The following is a 23261-nucleotide window of genomic DNA, read 5'->3' as shown; positions in this document are numbered from 1 at the left end:
ACCCAGTAGGTTACTGGAGATCATTTCTCAGTTTCCTAGCTTCAGAGAGGACTTCTTCAGAGTTCACCATTTATGTGTTGTAAAACACACAGTTTGTTCTAAGAAAATGGCATGTGTGTAATGTTGAGTTTTGAATTTTTGTTCTCTAAGTAAATAGAATCCAGGTTGAAGGGTTCAGTCTTGACCTAATTATTGTCTGTTATGCATTATTAGTTTGATTTTTTTTTTTTTTTGGTTTTTCGAGACAGGGTTTCTCTGTAGCTTTGGAGCCTGTCCTGGAACTCCCTTTGTAGACCAGGCTGGCCTCGAACTCACAGAGATCCACCTGCCTCTGCCTCCCGAGTGCTGGTATTAAAGGCGTGCGCCACCACCAGAAATGCTAAGCTTTAAACTTTGGCTTAAATTTAACTATATTTTATTAATTTCTTTAATCCCAAATTCTGTTAAAATAGAGAAAAATAAGAACAACTTCCTCCTTATTCCTGAATGGATGGTGCCCTCCCTGACTGCTGAGGTACTCAACTCCAAGATCCTTCTTTCTCACAGGGAGTTCTCCTGGGAGACATCTAGCTCCCTGGGTACTAAAGGGAGAGATTTATTCTTTGGATTTCCAACTCACCTGTCTTTGGTGAGCAAGAAAAGAGGCATTTCAGTGATAATTCAGATTGCTACTATTTGCCAGTTAACAACAGGATAAAACCAAATGCCATTTACACATTAAATCATATACAAACCCAGTAAAACTGTAGCAGCCTTTCTAACTCGCTGTCTTCAAATGAGGCAAAACTTCCCTTGTAAAACTCTAGCTTAGGAAGGATTTGTCGCAGGACAGACGTGCACTGTCGATTCCAGCGTGTGGGGTGCTTAGGCCGCCATTCCATCATTTTACACTTCAGTGCCCTTTCCAGCCTGCGGTAAGAAGGCAGAGATAACTCCGTGACTAATTGTGACTCATTAATAAATGTCACAAGAACTTTGTCACTTCATGAATGAGAAGGAAACTTTTGAGATTTACAGGAAGGGGTGCCAGCTATGATTGACACTGATCCATTAGGTAGCGAAAGGCAGGCTCTTGTTGGTTCAGGAAGGCCGGAAGCATCCATGCAGAGCCAGAAAATAAGTCTGCTAAGTGTATCCCTTCCAGAAATCCAAGTATAGCAGTTGCTACTTGATAGCACCTGTCATGTGATTACTGGCTGATATTTTACCTGTCCCTTGCAAAGGGCATAGCATTTCCAGGAAATAGCCTTTTAAAAAATCAGATATCTGGTATGGGATATTAGCCAGAGTGGAATTATTAGTGCAGTTAATTCAGGGTGTGGACTTGGGAGGAAAGGAGGCAAGGGACTAAATATGGCGGTCACATCCACCCACCTACCCTAGAATGTCATTCCACAGAAGCAGAGATTTAGACCAGCCCTGTAATAGTACCTGGTGGAACCATGTTAGGAAAAGGGAGAAGGGTGTAAGTTGGTTCACGGGGTCCTGTGAGTGAGATGACCTTGTGGTGTTGAATCTGTAGGTTGTTATAGAGAAGCTACTAAAAGCCTCTTCTCAATTGAGTTTATAGTGCAACTCCCGAGTTTATAGTATGTTGGCTAAAGTGTTAGGTGGGCCTCAATGGGGCTGACATCTGAATGCTTCACCTTCTGATAGTGATGTAAGTGGAATTTGGGCCCCTAGAGCCTGTAGTGTAAGTAGTTCTGGAAGCAATTCTAATGCACACTAGTTGGGAACCCTTTCCCTACTACGTTTATTCCTTGTTTTCTTTCCTGGGAAATGGGGGCTGGAGAAATGGCTCAACAGTTAAGAGCACTGGCTGTTCTTCCAGAGGGCCCAGTTTCAATTCCCAGCTCCCGTGTGGCGGCTCACAGCCATCTGTAACTCCAGTTTCAGAGGAGCTGAAGTCCTCTTTTGGCCTCTGTGGGCACCACACATGCATGTGGTAAATACCCATACACACTAAATATTAATAATAGTTTTTCTTTTAATCTCACAATGGGGGTAGTAATGGCTGGGGATGGGAGTGAACTTGTATGCCATCAAGGAAAGGAAGTGACAAGATGATTTGGGTCACACTGCTTTGATTGGCTGACAGTAGGTTACATTCCACCCTGCTGTGTGAGTGTGAGACACTGCAGGAAGTCAGATTCAGAAGCTGCTGATATATGTGGAATAGGAATGGGGCCTACTATAGTCTATGACCCATCTGGGGCTTGATCAAGGCTCCCCAAAAGGCAATGAATGTATATGTTTGGGGACCATCCAGGATCGACAGTGCTGTCGAGTGTTTGTACTGTCCAATTGAGATGTTTTCACCACAACCAGGGTCATGGCCATTTGTCTTCATATCTTTCTAGAAGGTGTTGGCTTTTGCATTGCCTTTACTATAGGCTTATCAACTATATACCCTGAGAATGTTTCAACCATGGCCGATGATGCCCAGAGTTAACATCGACCGTCCTTTCAAGGGATTCTTTAGTTGGTAAAGGGACCATTTATCAAAGCTAACACCAAGAGACTGTGGGTCAACAGGACTAGCCGTTGTCATCTCCCTTTCATGCTTCTGTTGCTGAGTCTAATGAGTGCTTTGAGAGGCTGGGCTAGGAGGTGGCGGACAAGAGATGAGCCGGAGGACACAGTACCTGCTCTTCAGATCTTCCACCATGCTTTTATTAGTGTCAGAATAAACTATTTCTTCAGGCTGAAATGCAGACAGCTCAAAGTTAGGAACATTCTGGAGATCACCTTTAGATTCCAGTCATCCCTGAAGTCCTGGGGCTGGGAAGGCTGGACCCAAACTAGTCTCTCAAGGTAAAAGCAATCTCAAATTCCAACAAAGACCACACATTTTGATTTCCACACTACTTACTGATCATGGGGACAGGGTTATGAAAGGAATACTTTTCATCTTTTTTTGTTGTTGTTGAAAAAATTTCCGCCTCTTCCCCACCTCCCATTTCCCTCCCACTCCTCCCACTCCTCTCCCCTCATGCTTATTTTATTAAGATTTATTTATTTATTATGCATACAACATTATGTCTACATGTCAGAAGAGGGCACAAGATCTTGTTATAGATGGTTGTGAGCCACCATGTGGTTGCTGGGAATTGAACTCAGGTCCTCTGGAAGAGTAGCCAGTGCTCTTAACCTCTAAGAGCCATCTCTCCAGCCCCCTCTGGCATATTTATTGATACTACCAAGTGATCTCACGACACTGGTCTCCTACACTTCTGGAGACTTTGACAAATACAACTCTGTTTACCTCTCAGTTCCTGCTAGCCCAGCTCTACCTTCCTTGTGAGATTTACAAGAGTTGTTTTAAGGGGCTGGATTTTGGCAGTTGCTTCTTTGGGTATTCTGAACTGGAAATAGAGGCAGCTGGAGGGATAGAGACAGGTGATCCCCAGAGTGGAATGAAAGTTGTGCAAAAAGGAAACAGCACTTGTTAGGTCTCTGTGTTCCCAAACTGTCCCCAGAGCCAACCCCAGATAGGACCTTGTTAAAACTGTGAACTCCCAGTTCTGCCTTCATGCCCACTGAATCAGAAACTCTGTGCTTTGACAAGTCTCCCAGATGAATCTGGCGCTTTCTGTGGCTGGACAGCTACTACAGTAAAGAGCAGACTCAGGCCCACTGAACACAGCTGAGCAAGTCCAAGTCTGAACTCCAGAGACACCTTGAGGGGGCTGCAGCTACTCCGCACAGAGCAGGGGGACTGATTCCCTGACCTGAAAACCATTATCTACCCTGGAGCAAGTCCTGTGGATTAGTGAATCCCTTCAGTCTATTGACTTGGTAAATCGTGGGATAGGGGTTTTGTGGGCTTTCCAGTTTTACCAAAGGTACCTTTCTTTGCAGGAACTTGTGCTCCTCAGAACTACTAAAAGGTTGCCTGTTTATCTGGGCTCTGGGTGTCTGGATGTGCTTGTATTACACAGAAAGGTGTGTTCTTGATCATGTAAAATAGTGGTCAGAGAGAGGCTTATTCTGGGATGGATGTGGTAGGGTAGGAGACTGACTGGAGAGACCCACAGCTCAATGGTAGTGCTTGCCTTGCATGCACAAAGCCCTGGGTTCAGTTCCAAGCACCATTAAAATCCACAGATACAAGCCCAACAATCACAGAAGCTTTTGAGAGCCTGCATTAGATCATGGCTTCCTGTAGTGATGTTGGCTTCTGACTTCCCTGAAGATTAAGGCTCAAGTCCCTACCAGCATTTTGCTCATTCCTCAACCCATCTGTTTATGCAGCAACCAAGATGTTCTGGAAGCTCCTGGAAAGATACTTCCTGGCCACTGCAGGTGGTCACTGCAAGCTATCCCTTGGAGGCTATTCATTTCCCTGAAATCCAAGGAGGCAAATTCTGCTCGCTTAGCTCGGTAGACACTTTGCTGAAGCCTCGGAACTTTCCTCCCTCCTCCTGCTATGAGCTCCCAAAGAACAAACAAACAAAAATGCTCCTCATATTCATGCCTTCTGCACAGCACTCACCTCTAGCACGGGCTAGTGCTGGGGGCCGGATTAGTTTTTTTTTTATTATTTATTATTTTTTATTTTTATTTATTTTTCCTCCTTGAAAATGTAAGGTCAAAGAATAGGGATGTGTTTTTTACCTTGTGGCAGCTACATGTAAAACAACACCAAGAGAAAACCACTGACTACCTCCTGACTGGACAAGAAATAACTAAACAGACAAAAACAAAACACAAAGCTCTCTCTAGGAGGCAGCAGCGCAGCTAGAGGGTAGTAGAGGAAGCGTGGACTGTACAGGCTGTATGTGTGGTTGCTCAAGAAAGATAAGCACATTTCCCTTTTTTAAAAATGGCACTTCACACAGGAAATACGAAAATATACACATATTCTTGATCTGCGTGGGGAATGTTTAGGAGAACGCACAAGGAGCTGGTGGACAGCGGTTGTTTCTTAGGAGATGGGGATCTGTGTGGGGAATGTTTAGGAGAACGCACAAGGAGCTGGTGGACAGCGGTTGTTTCTTAGGAGATGGGGATCTGGGTGGGGAATGTTTAGGAGAACGCACAAGGAGCTGGTGGACAGCGGTTGTTTCTTAGGAGATGGGGAAAGACTCTGAAGGTGGGAAAATTCTATACTCCTCAGTATTCTTGACTTTGGCCCCTGGAACTATGCATTCTTTTTGATACTATGAGATGCCCTGAATTGACAGACACTCATGGAGAATGACATATGACTACATACCCAACATATGGCCACACGGCCATGAATAAACATTAGGTTCCTCTAGATTTGTTTAGATTTTTACTCAATTTTTTTTTTAATTTATCTATTTATTTTACAGTACTGAAAACTGAACCCAGGGCCTCAAGTTTGATAGGCAAGTGCTCTACCTCTGAGCTCCTTTTCTGGTCCTTACTTTAGATATTTTTTTTTTAAAGAACAAAGATAAGACAGCTCTCTATGAATATACAGTTCTGAGCTATTGCTCCAGTGTCTGCTTGAACATTGCAATACTCCCTGTCATGATGATAATGGACTAAACCTCTGAAAGTGTAAGCCAGTCCCCAATTAAATGCATTCTCTTATAATAGTTGCCTTGGTCATGGTGTCTCTTGAAAGCAATAGAACAGTGACTAAGACAGAAATTGGTACCAGGATAGTGGGGTGTTGCTTTGGGAGACCTGACCATGTTGTTTTGGGGAGTTGATTGTGGAAGGACTTTGGAACTTTGGGCTAGACAAGGATTGAATGTTGAGAGCTCAGTGGGCTGTTCTGTACAAGTTTAGAAGATACAACTGTTGTATGAAAAGACCCTGAGAGGGAAGCAAAGACTGCCCGGCCATTTGTGTGAAGACTCTATGGTGTCTGGTCAGCCGGAGCTGAAGACTGGGAAGAGGCCAGCATCACTGAGGAGATGTCTTCTGGGAAGTGTTTCCCTGGCGTCAGCACACATGCGCACTCTGCTCGCTCTCTGTCCTTCTATGTTTACTGCTCTCTGGAAGTGCTCTTCCCCACCCCCTACCAGTCTAAAGGTGACCTCTAACCTGAATTTGTTATTTAGCATTTCCATCAATGCCTTTCCAAATCTAGTGTACATAAAAGTGTATATCAGGAGATCACTTCCTAAATAGAACCCCAGAAGAGAATCACTGAGAGAAACAATTAATAAATGGGACCTCCTGAAACTGAAAAGCAAAGGACACGGTCAACAAGACAAAATGACAGCCTACAGAATGGAAAAGATCTTCACCAACCCCACATCAGACAGAGGTCTGATCTCCAAAATATACAAAGAACTCAAGAAATTGGTCATCAAAGAACAAATAATCCAATAAAAAAATGGAGCAGACCTAAACCAGAGAACTCTCAACAGAGGAATCTAAAATGGCTGAAAGACACTTAAGGAAATGCTCAACATCATTAGTCATCAGAGAAATGCAAATCAAAACAACTCTGAGATTCCATCTTACACCTGTCAGAATGGCCAAGATCAAAAACACTGATGACAACTTATGCTGGAGAGGATGTGGGGTAAAGGGAACACTCCTGTATTGTTGGTGGGAGTTCAAGCTGGTACAGCCCCTTTGGATATCAGTATGGCAATTTCTCAGAAAATTAGGAAACAACCTTCCTCAAGACCCAGCAATACCACTTTTGGGTATATATCCAAAGGATGCTCAACTGTGCCACAAGGACATGTGCTCAACTATGTTCATAGCAGCATTGTTTGTCATAGTCAGAACCTGGAAACAACCTAAATGCCCCTTGACTGAAGAATGGATAAGGGAAATGTGGTACATTTACACAAGGGAGTACTACACAGCAGAAAAAAATAATACATTTTGAAGTTTGCAGGCAAATGGATGGATCTAGAAAGCATTATATTGAATGAGGTAACCCAGATCCAGAAAGACAATTAGCCTATGTACTCACTCATAAGTGTTTTTTAAACATAAAGCAAAGAAAACCAGCCTACAAATCACAATCCCAGATCACCTAGACAATCATGAGGACCTTAAGAGAAACATACATGGATCTAGTCTACATGAGAAGTAGAAAGTAGAAAAAGACAAGATCTCCTGAGTAAATTGGGAGCATGGGGACCATGGGAGTGGGATGAAGGGGAGGGGAGAGAGGAAAAGAGGGGAGCAGAGAAAAATGTATAGCTCAATAAAATCAATTTTAAAAAAGAAAAAATGAAAGTGTATATATGTACATATGCACACAATGTAGTTTTCAAACTTAAGGAGTTTATACTTTGTGCCTTATTTCACATTTTTCTTTACATTACACCTTTTCTATCCACTCTGTTGATGTGCATAGTTCTAGGCCAGCATTTCTCAACCTTGGCTGGGAACTGGAATTGGAATTGGGAAGCTAGAAGAGCTACTGATATGCAGATCCACCCTTATACTCTAAGGTAATACGCGCACTGATGAGAACTTGTGCAAGCTGGTTCAGACATTTCCCAGGGCCATGGGAGAATTCGTTTTATGATATTCCACAATCCACAGACCAGGTTAGAAGTTGTAACTGTTTCTAATTCCTTGCTGTTTCATTCTGTTCATGCATTTGATTCTCTGCTGACGGCTGTGTTTTTCTACATGTGCAGGTTCTCCAGGGCACAGAGCTACATGGTTAAACTGGCGCATGTTCGATTTTATCATGGCATCAGGCAGCTTGCACTTGCCCTAGTCTCTGCTTTTTAACACTTGGTATGATCACACATCTTTTTTCTTGTCATATTTCCCTGCTTATAAGTGAGGCTGCATATGTGAATTTCGGCTTCTATGATTAATCTTTTGCCTATTATCCTATTTTCTCACCTTCTCTCCTCCTCACTGTCTCCTTCCCCTTTCTCTTGGCTCACATAGCTCCTAGTTTGTGGACTTTGTAACTGTCTTGACTCTGGCACTCCATAGCCCTCAATCCGGACAGTGCTAGCAATCACAGTGCAGATCTGCTGGCCACAACATTTAGATCCTGGGTCGGTTCTGAACACCAGGCTTTTTCTTTCCATCTTATTTCAGGAGTAAGGAGAAGGAGCATTCCATCCTCGTCCTTGGTTTCAGGGGGGATGCCTGCTCTAGCTCCTTCTCTTGCTGAAGTGGTCTTAGACCTTGCTGCCATCCTTGCTTCAGCCACACTCACTGGTACTATTTATGTCCTGTTTTCAGTCCACAAGATAACTTCTATGGTTTGGAGTTCAGAGAAGCACTTTTATTTATAAATTTTTTATATTTGATCATCACCAGACATAAAAACCTACTATGCCATGTTGAACATTACAATGGTTATAAGATCTATATAACACTCAAGATGACATTTTCTTTTCTCAAATTCTTTTTTTCTGCAGATACACAAAAGGGGTCAAAGTAGAAAAAACAAACTGGATGGCAGAGGATTCATCTTTGGTGAACATTGCCAAGCAATTCAACACCCATGGGCTGCCACAACAGACAAAGATTAGAAGCACTAGTAGCTCTCCTGCAGGTGCACTTGAAAGAGTATTTACCTGTACACTTTGGGCTTTTGTCCCCGGGAAGTCTTTTGGCAGCAACTGTTTCCAGAAGCTTTCTTTTGAGTAGTCAAAATGCACAGCCATCGGTGTATTATTTTGTTGAATATTAAACCAGACCTATAAATACATAAACAAAATGTCGGTGTAAACCCACGGGAACACAAAACCCATGGCGGCTAAGAATGGTGCAGATGTTAGAGCCTGGTACTCAACAAAGTGGAGGATGCCAAGGGAGGCCTGGGGAGAAGCAGGTTCCAGGGCACTGCAAGGGCAGCATTAGCTTGGTAGTGCCATCCTTGGAAGCTCTACAGACTGGCTTTAAGGGTAAAGGGTGGCCTGATCTCTGACCCCACAGACTTCTGAGAACCACCACTTCTAAGTTCCTGGGTGATTCGATTGCGTGCTCAGGATGGTGTGAAGAAATAACTCAAAATATTTCCTTCATACACTTACATTCCTATCATTGAACAAACAATCCACACTTTGCAAGGGGCAAAATGGGTCAAACTGCTTATGACACTGCCCCGTTGATGGATTCCAAAGCAAAGACTCTCCAGTTTCTTGGGTTAATACAAAAGCCACATGGCCCTGCATAAGGAAAAAGATTCAGTCATATTTGCTGTATTTTTTACTACCTTCTATAATTATTATATAATAATTATTCTGAACTTTAAAAGTTTCCTTGGGGGTTTAAAAACCTAGCAGCAAAAACAAAACAAATAAACAAGCAATACCTCTAAAAAACCAAAAATACCCAAAACAAGAAAGTTCCAGAAATCCTCAGACCCAGGTAGTATGACGATTTACATTCAGAGAACCTGTGACCCAGTACCACCCTTGGGAGTTCTGTAGAGTACACTGATGGCAATAAAATTTATTACTCTAACAAAATCAATACACTTTGATGACTCTCTAACAGACTACGGTCTAGTAAATTGTCCTACAGCAATCTGTGACAGGGTCACTTTTGTCTGATTCACACAAAAGAGCTGTGGGGCCTCACTTTGGTTAGAATATACCAGAGACTCAATACCAGGCAGAGTAAGGGATGATAAACTGGCCTAAGACTAAGAGGGAATCATTAAAGGAGTTTAAAATCCACTAAACTGAAAGCAAGGCTGTGAACTAGAAGCTAAAGTATATGGGAAGGCAACCTAATGAATTAGAAGCCCAGGGCTGGGGAGCCGGCTCAGCAGGTGAAGACACTTGCCCAGCAAGGCTAGTGCTCTGAGTTCCATACTGGGAGCTCATGTAGATGTGCAGGGACAAGCCCACGGAGTTCTCCTCTGACCTCCACGTGTGCACCTTGGCATGCTGTTCCCCCATAACTACACTAATAATAAAAATATTTATTTAGGAAAGATACTAAGAACTAGTTATGGGACCTGTTTGAAGGCGGAAGGAGAAAGCACCCCACAGTTTCCCCACGTGTCCCACGTGTGCTAGGCAGTGCACCTTCTCAATAGTAAATACAATTTGAAAGGTTTTCACAATAGTTATTTTGCTCTACGTGTATCTTTTTAGTGTTGACACTTTCTTAGTGAAAAATAAATAATTCAAGTAATGTTAATAATATTTAACATTTATTGTTTAAGCTAAGATTGACACTGACTTTCCTTTTAATCCGCTCTCAATTCTGTGAGGTAGGAACATTTGTTTTGCCCCTCTTTAGTGGGAAGTTGGAGTTTAAGGAGGTACAGTGGCCGCGAGAGACAGTATTCCACTTCTGGGCAGAGGTTAGGATCTGAGAGGTGAACAAAGCTGAGCTCTTACCTAAGGGAAGCTACTGGGTGCTAACACTCGTCCCGAACCCAGCCACCCTCAAAACTGCTCTGTGTGCCCTGAAGTCCCCAGTGTCTGACCCAGAGCTCTTGTTCTTCTCTATATCTCTCCATAGTGAGAGGAGGCGTCACCCAAACCACAGAACTCAGGTGAAACTAGCCTCCTATGGTGTTCCTTCCTGAATACAAATATTTGTATATTGAGAGCGAGTGTGTTTACTGCCACCTAGTGGTACTTACAGCTACAGCAGGGGACCAATGGGCTGTTAACAAATTTGACAAATGATGAGCCATGGCAAGGGATATTGGGAAGTAAGACACATGGCAAAACAACAGCAACAAGACATAAGGCAAGACTGGAAATGCTGGCATGTGGATAGACAGCCATGCAGGAACAGAAGCAGCTACAAAGGACAGCTTCTGGAAGGGTATATATTCTGAATATACAGAAGTATCTAAACTGAGTTGTAGAATGTTTCCCATCGGTAAGGATGTATTTTGATCAGTTCTCGTAAGGTTAAACCCTGGAAGACACTATTGGTGTGTTTGTTCAAGGATGTCCAATGTGGTATCTGAAACCCTGAATGATGGCAGTGGATGAGGGCAGCTGCAGCTCCGTGCAACTGATGCAACATAACCCTCATATGCCATAAACAGCTGCTATTGAATGATGTAATATAATAGTGCCAGTGGCCTTATCAAGCAGCACTGTTTCACAAGGAGAAAAAAAAGACCTTATTCTTTGCCCTGCAGGACTTTTGGTGAACCACCATTATCCCCAAGTCACAAATGTTTGCCCATGAAACTCTCTAGTTCACCCCAATTCTATCGAATACACAGTTTAAATCTGGTTTATTCACATTTTCCCATCACTTACTTCTAGGACTGAGGTCCCCAGGAGCACCAACGCCTTCTTTCCGAAATACAGAAAGAAATTACAGAGAAGTATGGCATGTTCTTCTTTATTTCCAATAGCCAAACTGATGCAGCACTGGGCAAAAGAAAAGGAACAAACATAATGCAATATATTCCGAAAGGAGGAGAGGAGGAGAAAGGAAGGAGGAAGCCAAGCAGAGCAAGGAACACATTTAGAGCCTTGCCCTTCCTTCCTTCCTAAGTGTCCTGACTTTATCAGCTGCTATTAATATGAGAACAGAACAGTGCTTGGGCTCCAGTGAGATGTGAGAAGAGAACAGGAACTTGAAAAACCAGGCTACTCTGATAATAAGACAGTTAATATGAATAGCTGGACAATATACATCTAAAATGGGGCATTTTGGTTGAGAACAAGTACTATACTGCCCTGAGCTCCAAGGAAGCATATCTGACAAGGAATCACACAGGATCTGTGGCAAAGCAATGTTTGGAGCCCTGGGGCTACCAACTGTCCTGTACCAATAATGGATTTGACTCAAAAAAAAAAAGGAAGAAATATGGGGCTGGAGAGATGGCTCAGTGGTTAAGATCATTGCCTACTCTTCCAAAGGTCCTGAGTTCAATTCCCAGCAATCACATGGTGGCTCACAACCATCTGTAATGAGGTCTGGTGCCCTCTTCTGGCCTGCAGGCATACATGTAGACAGAATATTGTATATATAAAAATAAATAAATAAGGAAGAAATATGAGTTAGATAATGCCAAATAAGGAAGCATAATAGAAACATCTTTACCCTAAAGAGCTGAACAGCTGAGCTAGAGGTAAGAGATCAGATATAGGACAACAGGTAAGACTGTATAGCAAGAAGCAATGGGTGACAGCGGGAAAGGCAGTCTGGTGGCCTACAACTCACCGTCATAAGTACGTTTTGTTTGGTCCCTAGAATCTTTTTGTTTGCTTTAATTTTTTGAGACAGGGTTTCTTTGTATAGCTCTGGCTGTCCTGGAACTTGCCATGTGGACCAGGCTGGCTTCAAACTCACAGAGATATGGCTACCTCTGCCTCTGGAGAGCTGGGATTAAAGGTATGTGCCACCATGGCCTTAGTCCCTAGAATTATTATTATTTTTATTTTATTTATTTATTTATTAAAGATTTCTGTCTCTTCCCCGCCACCGCCTCCCATTTCCCCCCTCCCCCAATTAAGCCCTCCCTCGAAAGCCCAAAGAGCAATCAGGGTTCCCTGCCCTGTGGAAAGTCCAAGGACCTCCCACCTCCATCGAGGTCTAGTAAGGTGAGCATCCAAACTGCCTAGGCTCCCATAAAGTCAGTACATGCAGTAGGATCAAAAACCCATTTCCATTGTTCTTGAGTTCTCAGTAGTCCTCATTGTCCGCTATGTTCAGCAAGTCCAGTTTTATCCCAGGTTTTTCATTAGAGTACTACTCAGCAGTAAAAAACAAGGACTTCTTGAATTTTGCATGCAAATGGATGGAAATAGAAAACACTATCCTGAGTGAGGTAAGCCAGACCCAAAAAGAGGAACATGGGATGTACTCACGCATATTTGTTTTCTAGCCATAAATAAAGGACATTGAGCCTATGAATCCTAGAGAAGCTAAATAAGAAGGAGAACCCAAAGAAAAACATATAGGTATCCTCCTGAATATTAACCTTCATCAGGCGATGAAAGGAGACAGAGACAGAGACCCACATTAGAGCACCGGACAGAAATCTCAAGGTCCAAATCAGGAGCAGAAGGAGAGAGAGCATGAGCAAGGAACTCAGGACTGCGAGGGGTGCACCCACACACTGAGACAATGGGATGTTCTATTGGGAACTCACCAAGACCAGCTGGCCTGGGTATGAAAAAGCCTGGGATAAAACCTAGAATTATTTTAAAAGGAAAATTTTGTGTAAAACTCTGGATTTCTATCTTCTGTTGATGTGGCTTAATTGTTCAAAAGACAGCTAGCTGTTAGGTCTCTCGGGCTGTCCAAATACAGAGATGAGCTCAAACTGGACTACAGGACTTCTGGTGTTTAGATAAAAGTCTTCAGGCATTTGAGGGACCTGCTGCCATTTGCAGAAGGACTCATTTCCCTTACCTCTGGGAAGGGACATATGGCTGCTGTGCTGTCTACCACTATGTCAGAGCACATGCTAGCCTCCAGCTCCCCTCAGTGCCACAGGTGCCTGTTTCACATTACAAGCATCCTAACCCTTCCCACCTCCTCCCTACCCTAAGCTCCTTCCAGCTTTTGGGCTTCCCTCCCCTCAGCTATTCATCTTTCTTATCTGACTAGTCCTACTATTTTCTCTCTTATGTATATATATATTCTCTCTATATCTCTTGTTATGCTCTTACTCTCTTTCTCTAACTCCCACTAACTCTCTCTTATCTTCACTATTTTCTCTTCTACTCTCTATCCCCTGCTGGCCATTTTCAGTTTACCTCTTTTTCTCTCTGCCCTGAACACCTTCAGATGACTCTGGATGTTCTCTCTCTCATATCTACAAGAAAGGCCTTAGCCATATCATGGAGTGGTCATGTCAGCAGTTTCTTTACTGTGCACCCTGAGATACAGTAGCAATCTGCAGTTGAGTAGCAGTGACTACGTGCTGATGAGACACACAGTCCCCAGGTCATTCCAGCCCCAGAGAGGCCAGGCAGATGGGGTGGGATGAGGATGCCGGCAAGCTCCGGGCATCAACTGTTTATTCAACAGCTTGGGAACATTTTATGGAAGCCGAACAAGAGATACGGCCACACCAGTGTGTCCCGGCTGCATCTGACACTAGATGACAGGGTTAGGAGAGAGAGAGTAAGGAGAGACACTAGCCAGAAGGAGTCTCAAACACGTAGTAACACCTTAGTTATGGGCACTGATGTGGTCAGGGAGGTCATGCTCAGGGTAGGACTGAATGCTTGTTTTCAGCCAGCTTCTTAAATGTTCAACATGACCATAATGCAATTGAGCATGTTTTGATTAGATAGTCTCAAAGGAATCTAGATTAAAAAACAGCATTTCTGCCAGGTCTCAATTGTTTGGCTGGAACCTCCAGCTCACTTCTGCTTGATCCAGAAAGCCTCATTCTTCTCTCTCCAAGCCCCACCCTCTCAGAGAATCTCCAACAAAGAAAAGGCACAGAAAGCCCAGTTCTGCATTCTTGGTAGCCACCGTAGCTCTTCTCCAAGACCCTGCCTAAAGTATACCATACTTGGGCACAAACCCAGTTCATGGAGGATACATCATCACCCCTCGTCTACATGGTATTTAAGCTTCCTCCTTTAGTTCAGGGACGTGATGTCTTCTGCTCCTTCTCCTGCCTCAATCTCTGGCGACTGGAGGACTCACCTGGGAGTTACTTTGCTCAAAATAAACCTTGCCAGAGACCAGCTTCGACAAGTATACCACTTACCAGGGTAGGGGCATGGAGATTAGAAAAATAAGTAAAGAGAATGAAGATGCAAATGAAAATAATAAAACAGAAACAGAACAGTACCTAGAGGGAGTTCCAGTGAATACTGAAATCCCTGTGTTTAATTTTCCATACACTTTTACACCCCGATACAACAGGGGGCAGAAGACAAAAGACTGCTTTAACATGATACGGAGAACAACTTGAACAATTATTTGTTCCAAAACTTTAGACATCAATTCTTGAGAAAAGCATTCTGTTGTTTATATAGTGAACCTACCCTAGATCAAGTATCCTGAAGGCAGCCATCCCTACGTCAAACTTCCTAATTCAAAAGAAGGAACAGAAGTATGCTAGAATTCTCTGATCAAGGTGGAGTGGACCTACCTGCATGGACCATCCTAATGTCCCAAACACTAAGCAACCACACCCTAGGTCAGGGTGCGTAGCCACACTTCTTGTCAACAACTCTGAGCAAGCTAAAACTCTCTGACCTTCAGACAAGGTGGAAATAGGTTCACATTTTTGGGCCTCCACAAAACCTGTTCTTTTACTTTTTCAACTCAGCTTGATCTGGTTTACTATGTCAGTGGAGATCTACTATCAAAGTACAGAAAACCTATTACCAATCTTTGGATCCTGGAGCAAAACTATCTGCATACATCCACTTTAGTCCCACCTAGTGGAAGGCAGGGAAGTAAACTATTAAGTTAGTTCTATATGTCTTAGTTCATTTTAGCCCAAATCCAACCCCTTCAGGAAGTCCAAGTAAATGCTAGCAGAGCCGTCAGCTCAGCTCCAGATCATCCGTTCTCTCCCAGGACTTTTCTTTCTTTCTTTTTTTGTCATTCTCACTACATTTCTTCAGCTATGCTGGAACTCCCTCTGTAGACCAGCTGGCCTCGGACTCACAGAGATCCGCCTGCCTCTGCCTCCTCAGTGCTGGGATTAAGGTGTGCACTACCACCACACCAGCTCTCTCTTATATTTGTACTATCCAACTGAAAATACATATTAGATGTTTAACGCTAAATTTAAGTATGAGAGGAAATAAAAAACAAGTATCCCTCTGCTGCAAAGAGAGTATAGCGGAGACATATGTTTATACAGCGTAAGTGCGGGTCAATTTAAAAGCCACTCAATAAAAGCTAAGGTAGGAAGGAAGGTTTCCAGGTTTGGAAAAAATATAGAATCCCAGTTAAATGTAAATTCCAGATGATATTAAGTGTGTGTCAAATATTGCATGGGTCCTGTATTCCACTTGGCAATCTGTCTGCAAAGAACCAAAAATGGATGGTAAGGAAGAGCGCAGTTTCAGGAGCTCTCCATTCAGAGAAGAGGACCAGGGACACATTTGAGAAGTGACATTAGTCTGACCTCAGAGACAATCCACACTGCTCTGGAGGATGTCTTAATTCTGCACTGCTAAAATTCCCACGGAATAAAAATATTCATGAGGAATTACTCTGAATTTTGAAAACAAATCATCTTAATGATTTATTTCCATAAATCATTAGGGAGCTGGAAAGTCTCCACAAGTTATCAAATACTTCCACATCTCACAAGGCAGAAACCGCATAATAAGTGCTACTTTAAGAGGAAAGGCAAGTGAGAAGCATTTCACATTTTAACTATACGATGTCATTTCTTACCTCTGATGTCATCCATATGTCAAAACCACCATTCTCATCCAATGTTTCTGTTGTAAAAGGAATCAAAGATACAAATCGAGCGATGAGGTCCTGGAATAATATTAACCGACGTCACTGAGTATGTCTGTTGTCCAGCGCAGTGCTTTACACACGTTCTCCCTCAGAGCACACGGCAGGCCTCTCAGGGGACCGAGGAACAGGCTCAGAGTGATGAAGTAACTTGTTCAGACTCACAAAGGTAATATTCTACATGAGGCTCTGGGGATTGGGCCCAGATGGCCTGACCCAGAGAGCACTTGCTAGGCACTACATTATATTGTAATAAATTATTAGAATTTAAAATACTGTAACACTGTATCAACAGGTCAACATTTTTAAAAGGTGCAAAACAGCGGAGGTTTGACTTGCTTTGCTTCAGAATTTTTCTGAGTTTCTTTCCTTATAAACTTACACGGAGCTGCTGCAGCCAGAGAAGGGGATGTGTCCTGCTTCCTGGACAACACAAGCCACGCTGAGGAATTCCCCTCCCCACAAGCATGCGGCAGACTGAGACCCAAAGGTAAAAAAGGAGCACACAGAAACCCCTTTAACATTCAGTGATATGTGACAGATCCCCTTCCTGCACAGCCTTGACTCGGCACTGACGACCTCATGCACGCCCCACAGTGCTCCACAGATGCTGGAGAATACCTTAGCTTCATGCAATAAAGTCACATGCCCCCGGTACTCCACGAGCACCCTAGAATACTGTTAGTTCCAGGGCAGTGGGTATTAAGAGGCACCGGCATGAAGAAATCACAATGGAAAAGCAGAGTACAGTAAAAAGCAACCTAAACCCAGGCTTTGATTTTTAGCTCTCAGGATCCTGTTAGGAGAGCTCTGTAACTCACAAATAACAAATTGTCTGAAGAGAACGAATCACCTAGGTTAACCCCCAAGTAAAAGATATACCTGATTCTTCACATGTGCGCTATAATCTCCATGAAGCTGCTAAAAACAGTAACTGAAAGAAAAAAAATGTCACTCACAAGGGTAGCATTCGAGTCCTGAAGAAATATATCCAGAAGCTGCTGCGGTGGATTCAGCGCCTTGATGTATCTTGTTACAAAGACCTGCATCCCTTCACCATTAAAAACAGTGGTCACGACTCTTCGGTTGGGAAACATGGCCTTACAGTTCCTGGTAAAAGTCTGTGCTCGCTGCAAAATGTCCATTTGATCTGAAAACTAGAATCAGATTTAAAATAGTTTGACACCGTGCCGCTCCCCTCATCCCCCCCCAGAAAACAAGAGAAAAACCACTGCTTACTTACAACTTTGAAATTACAACTGGTTTTTAAAAACAGTTTCCACTCTTTTGATGATTTGTTTCAGAACAATTCGGGGTGGAACCTACCTCATCTAGTTTCGGATTGAATGTGATATATGATATCTGAGGTTCAATTGTAGCAAAAATATTTAGGAAGGTACATTCTTTTGGATTCTGCCCACTGCAGTCTTCTCTAGGAGGGACGTAAGTGTTACTCCAGGTGTACCCAAGCAAAACGGGCGGAATGTTCACTTGAAATGTCCCGCTAATCTGAAAGAGCACGTGATGAGAATCAGTATCAGCTAAACCTATACCCCAGATCAGTCTTCTCCCCAGGAGAGACCTGGCTTCCAGGAACATGGCTCCTGCTGGGGATAACCAGGCTCTCGGGGGTGATCCATGGGCACCCTTGACACTTTGGACCCCAGACCAATATGTGTTCTGCAAAGAGAGAAAGAATAAGAAAAGGAAGAACTAAAGAAGCAGATCACCACACCACAGCGATTGGTTAGAAAATCTAATTTAAGGTACTGGAATGATGGCTCAGTAGTTAAGAGTGTGTCCTGCTCCTCCAAAGGATCTGGTGTGGCCCCCAGTGCCTATGTCAGGGGGCTCACAACAGCCTGCAACTCCAGCTCCAGGGGATTTGATGCCCTCATCTGGACTCTTGAGCATATACCCACACATGTAGACAGAATCCAAAGTAAGATAAATCTTAAAACAAGAAAATCTAATTCAGGCTCAAAGAAGATGCTGAAAGATCGCTTTATGTTCTGCATTTGAGTCTGGAGTGTGTGTGTGCGTGGAGGGGGGGTATGTAATGGCAGGAAAAACAGCCCTGCGCAAGATGGAAGCAGGGATCATGAATGTAAATGAGAAACTGAAGGGGCGGCAGCAGCTAATGGTTACTGAGCCCGTGCTATGTAAGACGCTGTACCAAGTGCTGGTGCAGGGTTTTCTCGTCAGTGAGCCCCTCATCTTTACTTAAAGTATTAGATTTGAGGTTCTAAGAGTTGATAATTTGTGAAAGATCATAGAACTAATGAGTAGGGGAGCCAGGATTATAATCCATATTTGTTCATCTTTGAAACCCACACTTCTTAACTACCTGCCCATCACACAGCCTGGTCTGAGGCTGACAGATGTCTGCAGAGATTCACAACTATAGGAAGCCCTGCGCCTCTCACCACTTGGACCTCTTTATCGGTAATATGTTCCATTATGGCTTCGTGTGAGTGCCTATAACATCTTCCTATCTTCCAGCTATTATCTATGATCTGCTTCTCTAAAAACAAAACAAAAAAGTCAGCAGTTTCGGTTGGTGCCATGACAGAATCTGAATGGCTGAGGAACTCCTTCCCTGAAATGGAAACGATCACCTTGTTCTTTCTCCCTGCCTCTGGTAACAACACAGCTATGAAGCTGGAGTTGAAGGGAAGAGTTTGCCCTTCTGAGAATAAAGGACACATAGTAAGGACAGTGGAGTAGAAGGATAAAGACAGCTTGGGTTCATGACAATCCTTGAGCAGCTGCCCTGGCATCTTTACTAGGGAGATAAGTAGACCCCCAACTTACATCAGCCATGCTTGATTTTTTGTTGTACCTGACCTAATCAAGTCCTAACTAATATACACATGATTAATTCTCACTTAAATGCCCTCAACTACTTGTGAATTTATTGAAATATTTACTTCAATGAGTCAAGTAAGAAAAACTGTGATTGAACTTTTCTTTGGGATGCCAGCTCACAAATAAAGACATGGACTTATTATTATTTATGAAAGCTTGGCCTTAGCTTAGGCTTGTCCCACTAGCTCTTATAACTTAGATTAACCTGCTTTTATTAATTTATGTTTTACCATGTAGCTTTTTACCTTTTTTTCATTCTGTATGTCCAACTCCTCCTTACATCTCCTCAGTGCTTGATTATCTCCTCCTACTTCCTCTCTCTGCCTGGGAGTCCCGCCCATACCCTCCTGCCTAGCTATTGGCCATTCAGTTTTTTTATTAAACCAATCACAGCAATATATCTTCACACAGTGTACAAACATCCCATAACAACAACAACAAAACAAACAAGTTACTGAAACATTCTTCTTCTGTTACCCTATACCTCCATTGTCCTAGTGGCCCAGGAAGAGAGAAGTTCTACTTCTACTCTTTACATTCACAGGACCCAATCCCATATACCACCAAAACACCATATACCACCAAAAAACTATGGCCATACCACACTGCATCAAAATGTTAACCGCCCCCCCCCCATCCCATATACCACCAAAACACTATGGCATACCACACTGCACCAAGATGTTAATCCCCCACCCCATTACATATACCACTGAAATACTATATCATACCACATTGCACCAAAATGTTAACCCCCATCCTATCCCATATACCACTGAAATACTATGGCATACCATGACACACCAAAATGTTAAATTCCCTGCCCACCAGACAATGACCTTGAGGTAGGAAACTCACTTCTGACTTTTCAAATCCTCCATGTCTGACATAGCTTCTGGGATTTTAGATACCTTGCTTAAGATCTTTCTCAATAGGGAAGTAACTGAGCCTAAATTGGAGCCTAGACTGGAGTTTCACACTTGCTGGTCATACAGGCTCATTGCTGCTATTGAACTTAAACAGTGAAGCCCCCAGGGTCTTGCAGAGGCCAGAGCTCATAATTACCTGACATAGTTGATAAACAAGGCAGGTGAGGCAAAAGTCTTGGCAGGCGTTAGAAAGGCCTTTATACAAATACGAATTTTGCTTTCTAACTTAGGACTAGCTGCTTTATTTCCTGTCTTAATTAACACTTTTAAAATGCAAGAAATAAGTTTACAAGTATCCCCTAGAGATAGTCACACCCTGTAAGTACTCTAAACCTCATGACACTTGGTAACATAGGGTCATTTTAATAACCTTCCAACCTGTCAATCACAGACTCTGACTCAATGACATCAGAAAGTGCTTTTATTAGACAGAAACAAATCTTGGAATAATTAGCAAAGAACTTTTCTGTTACCTCAGACTGCTGCAGAAGAGCTGAGAAGGGGAAGCTGACAGAGCCCAGCCAGTTCTTTTGTATGTAGGAGTGAGCACTGCAGCTCTTAAGACAATGGTCCTGTTAAAGCAAATTGAAGTCAAACTCAAAAAATGGCCCCATAAGGTGGATACTTTTACAAACTCATAGAGAGCTATAACAGTTCATTTTTTGTTTCTCTGTGTGTGTGTGTCTCTGTGTCTCTGTCTTGTCTGTCTGTCTGTCTGTCTGTCTCTCTCTCTCTCTCTCTCTGTGTTTGTGTGGTGTCTTTGGGTGCAGTTTGCATCCCTATCTTATTGGGTGTCTTTCTCTCTCACTCTGTCTTATTCCTTTGAGGCAAGGTCTCTCCATGAACTCATGTATGTAGTTGAGACTGACTTTGAATCTATACCTCCCAAGTGCAGCCCTGAACCACACACAGCTAAGAAATTTATTTTCAAGATCACCAGTTTGGGAGCCTCTTGTACTTGCTAGGGCAGTCAGCAGGAGGCAGATCTTCAAAGAGGCAGTTTACACTTTCAGTGCTGTCATTTCAGCACCTAGGCCTTGCAAATCAAAATGACACTTTCCTTTTGTCTTAGGCTGTGACCGACTTCTTTGTAACCTAGCCTGCCTGGCAGGGCCTGCTCGGTTTATTAGCCAATGTTAAAGGGCAGCCCTAGAGTGGCACCAGTGATTCCACAAAACTTGGAAACAAGAAAATAAATGATATGATTGCTCACGCAAGTAAATGATGCAACTAAAATGTAAAACTGAAAGTTTACACTAAAATCTCTCAAACATTTGAGAATGTAAGCATGTAATATACAAAAATTGTAGACTAAGGAAGAATACATCATAAAACATAGAAAATAATATAAATTAAAAATAGTAGGTAAGTCAGGTAGAAAATATTCAGTCCAAGATAGTTTAAAGATGAGGACAGAGGTTTCGAGGACTTCTATTATTTAGGATTGAGTCAGAGACCAAACAGACAGATATTGAACACATTTGCCCAAATAAATTCAGAAGTCATGGTCACAAGGACATTAGATAAATGTAATAAAACTCCAAGTAGAAATAAATAAGACAGAAAACACAGAATGAAGTATAAAACTTCAAATAATTTTTTCAAAAAAGTTGAGAAATCTGGTAGAAGTTCTAAATTTTAGCACAAGGGCCAGAGGAGGAGGGAAAACAGGGAACATTAATCAGTTAACAAGACACAAGCTGAACAGAACCAAGGCCATCAGTGCCACGTGTTGCACAGCCTGCTGACCAGGGCAACCGAACAGAAGCAAGTCTCTCTAGTTATAGACTTTCCTCCTGTCCCAGCTTTTCCTGCCCTTCTTGTATCCAGCCAGTGTAAGTTCAACGAGAGTGATTTATGCTCTCCTAACCCCCATTTTCACTATAAAAATGTCCTGGCTTTTGGGTCCCTTTGACTTATTGCAAGTGCTGTTAGGCTTTGTCGCAGGACCTTGCCCAAGGACCCCTTGAGACGAGGAGCTGTAATAGCTAAATAAGCCCCACCCCCTTTTATTTCAGAAATCCCTGATCTTAAAGAATTTGAGTGTGCTGATGCATACCTGTAACCCCTCCCTTTGGAGGACTAAGGAAGAAGAATCATGAGTTCTAGGCCAATCTGAACAATATTTTAAGATCTTGTCTTAGAAACAGACACAAGGGGCTAGAGAGACAGTTCAGTAGTCAAAAGCACTAGCTGCTCTTCCAAGGGACCTGAGTTGAGTTCCCAGCACCCACATCAGGCTGCTTTCAATCACCAGTAACTAACTCCAGCTCCAGGGGATCTGACATCCCTCTGGCCTGTGCATACACATATACATAAACACACATGGACACATAAATAAATAGTAACCTAAATCTTTTTAAGAAACAGACACAAATAATAAAATCGGAACAAAAGAATAGAAGTACTTGGATAAAGTCAGGAATGATAAGAGGCTAACAGTATATTAAAGATTGGAAGATCACTGATAATGATATGCTAGTGTTGTGAACTCTTTAAAAAGAACCCTTCTCCTCCTTTGTCCTTTCTCCCCATCCTTCACTCCCCTCTCCCCTCCCCTGTACTTTCTCCATACACACTCCCCAACCCCACTTTCCTTTGCTAAGCATTTAAACCATCATCTGAACACTGGGCTCATTTAAGTTCTTTCTGAAGCTATCACGTTGATGTTATTGTTTAGTTAACCCAGGCTCCAAGCCTGGAGTGCCCAGTCCAGCTCCAAATGCAGTTCACAACAGCTCTGTCATCTCTAGTGCTGAAAATCTGTGACATACTTATTTATATGTCCATGTGTGTTTATGTATATATGTATGTAATGAAGGGGAGATCCATGGGGAGTAAAAAAGATTTGATAGTAGGAAGAAAAAACATAGGAGAAAAGAGAAAAAGAGACATTTACAAACAGAATAGTGATCAATAATCAACCCAGACTCTCTCTCAAATGGACGCTGATCTCTTCACTTGTTCTAATCCTTTGTGGGAAAATGGAATGCTTCGTCTATAGTTACCTACAACTCAGTCGTGAGGAAAGGCCGATACAGTTTCCTCTTCTAAACAGAGTGCCAACAATGTCGCAAGCACATCTTAACACCTGACGTGCGCAGACTGACCCAGAACAATGCAACACATTATTACAATGGAATTCAATGTCAGTCAGCTTATTCC

At 42.8% G+C, this 23261-nt stretch overlaps 1 protein-coding gene across 1 annotated transcript in view; it reads right to left on the bottom strand.

Annotated features, from left to right (window-relative positions):
• Window positions 1–23261, bottom strand: part of Cc2d2b (coiled-coil and C2 domain containing 2B) — an 83451-nt gene that overhangs the window by 1915 nt on the left and 58275 nt on the right. Inside the window, 9 exon segments of the mRNA XM_026781655.1 lie at window positions 735–909; window positions 2646–2704; window positions 8493–8615; window positions 8952–9086; window positions 11157–11270; window positions 16231–16320; window positions 17259–17456; window positions 17626–17808; window positions 20570–20668. Of these exon segments, the coding sequence (XP_026637456.1) occupies window positions 735–909; window positions 2646–2704; window positions 8493–8615; window positions 8952–9086; window positions 11157–11270; window positions 16231–16320; window positions 17259–17456; window positions 17626–17808; window positions 20570–20668 (1176 nt within the window).

Source organism: Microtus ochrogaster, chromosome 8, assembly GCF_000317375.1.
Source record: "Microtus ochrogaster isolate Prairie Vole_2 chromosome 8, MicOch1.0, whole genome shotgun sequence".
Classification (NCBI taxonomy): domain Eukaryota; kingdom Metazoa; phylum Chordata; class Mammalia; order Rodentia; family Cricetidae; genus Microtus; species Microtus ochrogaster.
This window is presented reverse-complemented; position numbering and strand designations above follow the sequence as displayed.